General features: G+C 40.5%; 1 protein-coding gene across 1 annotated transcript in view; it reads right to left on the bottom strand.

Moving 5' to 3' along the window:
* Positions 1–6: 6 nt before the first annotated feature.
* The window catches only part of adck1 (aarF domain containing kinase 1), a 61,873-nt gene continuing 58,343 nt past the window's right edge, over positions 7–3,536 (bottom strand). Inside the window, exons 9-10 of the mRNA XM_015381843.1 lie at positions 2,282–2,475; positions 7–1,010 (exon numbers count right to left, since the gene is read on the bottom strand). Coding sequence (XP_015237329.1) covers positions 851–1,010; positions 2,282–2,475 — 354 coding nt within the window. The 3' untranslated portion in view covers positions 7–850. The remainder of the gene's footprint in view (positions 1,011–2,281; positions 2,476–3,536) is intronic.

The following is a 3,536-nucleotide window of genomic DNA, read 5'->3' as shown; positions in this document are numbered from 1 at the left end:
ACTGAGATAGTGAGGTTTCCAAAATCTTTGGAAAACACTAAACTGCAGCTTTAAATGTTCTTTTATGAAGCAGTAAAAACTTTTTATGATGAGGGCAAGAAAAGCCACTCCAGAAATGAAAATGCTACTATCTGCATAATGTTCACAGCTTTCCCAGTCATTCCAACTCTGATGAGCTAACAATCCCATGATGCAGTTGGATTAGATTGGAACAGTTAACAATAACAGATGAAATACAATTCATGCTTTATGAATGAAGGAATGGGGTTTAACCTAAAATAAACAGTAAACATGATCCGTCGATCGAAGTCAGGTGGAAAAAGTATGATGTGACGGATGTTTTGAGGTATTTTGTTGAGAAGCTGGAATGGAGCAGATCACATGCAAGCTGCAAACCCCTAAGAGTAAAACTACACATATACGTATATTAGGCAAAACTCTTAACATCAGGGCAGCAGCCAACTGTTTTCCACACCTCAATGAGATCTGGGACTGATGGCTCTCCTTCCAAAACATTTTTTTTCCCCCAGCGGCCTGTTTAATATTTAGGTTAAGACATTTTTTCATTTTGTCATTTATGGATTTAACTGCTTGATAAACGATGAAAGGGGCTCTTACAGCCGCTTTGTTTTGGAAACTGTGATATCTCAGATGAGACCTACATCATAAATAAATAACACTTCAATCTTACATACTTCCGAACATTGTGGGGTCTTAAAGATGAAAAGTACAATTATGTTACTTCAGTATGAAAAGTTGTTGATTAAGTTTGTCAAGTGGAGCATTTAAACCAGACTGTGTGAGTGTCCTGGCCTGAAGACAATAATGATGTCCCTGTTCCAGATGTGTCTCAGTGCAGAAACGCCAGCAGAGCTGAAAGCCAGCGAGCCATCAAAGATCCTCTGACCCACAGAAGAAGTTCATACACTGAGAGTTTCCACAGACTCACAGACTCGGCCAGCGTGATCTGCAGACACCTCCTCCTTGACTGGGCCTTGCTCCTTTTGTGCCTGTTAGCGGAACAGAGGAAGAGGAGGTGAAAAGTCACATTTCGAGGTTTAGTCACATCCAACTCCAAAGGAATCAAATGAAGAGATGATTACTGACAGTTTTGAAACTCAAAAATATAGTAAGCTAATAAACGTACACTGCCCCACAAAACAACAACAACAAAAAAACACTCAAAAAACGCATCATAGATCTAAAATAAAAAAAACAAAACAAATCTCATTGAATACTTGAATACAAAGATGAATATGCGGACAACAAAATAGCAAGAAACACGATTAAATCCGGACCTTAACCAATTAAGGCCCGGATTTGGAGTCATACACAAATGTATATTGGAAAAAAACACAAACTTTGAATGTCCTTAAAAAATGTCAAAATGACACATGGAGGGCTGTAAAGCCTCAAGTGTGTTTCCAGACTTTGTCAAGTCTGTGAAATTTGGTCAGGCAAGTGCACAGGGCGCTAGTGGTTAATTTACCAAACCTGGTGTTCTCTGGCAAATGCCAAACATCCTGCATGGGGTGGTGCTGCAAGCTCTAACCCATCTGTGGACATCGGGCCCTCATACCATCCTCATGGAGTCTGTATCTACCAGTTTGTCCAGACATATGCACATTTGTGGCCTACTGGAGGTCATTTTGCAGGGCTCTGGCAGTGCTCCTCCTGTTTCTCCTAGCACAAAGGCAGAGGTAGCGGTCCTGCTGCTGGATTGTTTCCCTCCTATGGCCTCTTCCACCTCTCCTGGTGTAGTGGCCTGTATACTGGTAGCGTCTCCAGCCTCTGGACACTACACTGACTGACACAGCAAACCTTCTTGCCACAGCTTGCATTGATATGCCATCCTGGATGAGCTGCAATTCCTGAGCCACTTGTAGAGTCCGTCTCATACTATTATGAGTGTGAAATTACCACCCACTTTCAAAAGTGACCAAAACACCAGCCAGTAAACATAGGTACTGAGAAGTGGTCTGTGTTCCCCACCTAAGGAATAACTCCTTTATTGAGTCTGTCTTGCTAACCATCAATAATTTCCACCTGATGTCTATTACATTCTCATAACAGCATGTGAAATTTCTTGTAAATCAGTGTTGCTTCCTAAGTGGACAGTTTGATTTCACATAAATTGGATTTAATTGAAGATATATGTTGGTTCATGTTTTCCCTTTACTTTTTGAGCAGAGATTAAAAGCAAAGTTAAGTTCCAACATTTCAATCATCTAGAGACTTCTGCAGAAGTGAGAAGCACTGAAAACAGAATCAGGACACTGACCTGGCAACGGCACGTATGCAGCAGCGGGACATGTTGATAAAGGACGAGGATGAGGCTCTGGTTTGTAATGTGGTCTCGATGCCCCTCAGAAGGTCGTTGGTCTTCAGCAGCAACAGCATCTGTCTGGGAACTCGGTTCAACAGGTCACTGATTTGAGGCAGGTAGAGAGCGGCGTTGGTCCGTATCTCGACGTCCTGCAGACAGAAAAAACTGATCACTACTTGGTGCATCTTTTGCTTTAAGTCGACATTTATACATCATAACTTGAATCAAGCTTATAATTCAACCTTTAAGCTCCCTCAAAGATGAATGTTAATTTCTATTTTCACAATTCCCATTCTAAAAGTAGCCTTTGTTGATTGGTTTGTTAACCACCATTGAGTCCATCACTTCAGCTGTGGAGTAAACTAGGTTTTTACAAAACTGTAACTACGGACTTCCATAAGAATCCAAGCTGAAGGACGGGGGTAAGGAAACAAGAACAAAAGAGCAAAGGGAAAAGAAAAGACGCAGGAAGAAAGAAAGCAGCGTTTACCTCAATGGAAACCATTTGTTCTCTTTGATGTTGCTGCTCGAGCACCACTGTCTTCCTCTACTCCACTTCAAAGGTTCTGCCTGCTGCACATCAGCCGGCCTAAATTACACTATTAGTCATGGAGGAGAGTGGACTGCAGGCTTACAGTCCTTTAGACACTCAGCAGTCTTTAAGCAGAGAGGAAAACCAGGACGCGAACAATCTGCACAAGGACGTGACGTTACAAAAAGCTCTCAACCGCTGTGAAATCAGGAGCTGATTGAAAACTAAATTGACAATTTTAATTCCAGACATAATGATGAGTTTATTTGATGTGTTTTATTAACCTGTATCAGCGCAGGTATAAACTGCAATAAGAAGACACACCCCAATGACTTTTCTACATCCAACGGCTCAAGATGTCGAGCAAAACAATTGTAATTAAGAAAACATTTTCACCAGAAAATAGTGTGTTTTTTTGTGTTTGCAACCATTTAAATTTGTAAACATTTTTGAAATATAAAAGAAGCATAAAATGAATAAATTAGTTTTTTTTATCCATGTTCCAGGTGGTATAATTTTAAAAAAGAAAGTCTGACCTTTAGGTGTGCTTCAGAGCTTACTTTCTCCTTTTTTTAAGCACTTACTGAATGTCTGTGACATTTATTTCTGTGGCAATATATCATTTCTGCTGGACTGTGAGAACGGCTTTGAATTATAATGGTCACTTATTCTGCAAAA

Source organism: Cyprinodon variegatus, unplaced genomic scaffold (assembly GCF_000732505.1).
Source record: "Cyprinodon variegatus isolate N-32 unplaced genomic scaffold, C_variegatus-1.0 Scaffold243, whole genome shotgun sequence".
In the NCBI taxonomy this organism is placed as follows: domain Eukaryota; kingdom Metazoa; phylum Chordata; class Actinopteri; order Cyprinodontiformes; family Cyprinodontidae; genus Cyprinodon; species Cyprinodon variegatus.
The sequence above is the reverse complement of the archived record's forward strand: the minus strand, read 5'-3'. Positions and strand labels throughout refer to the sequence as shown.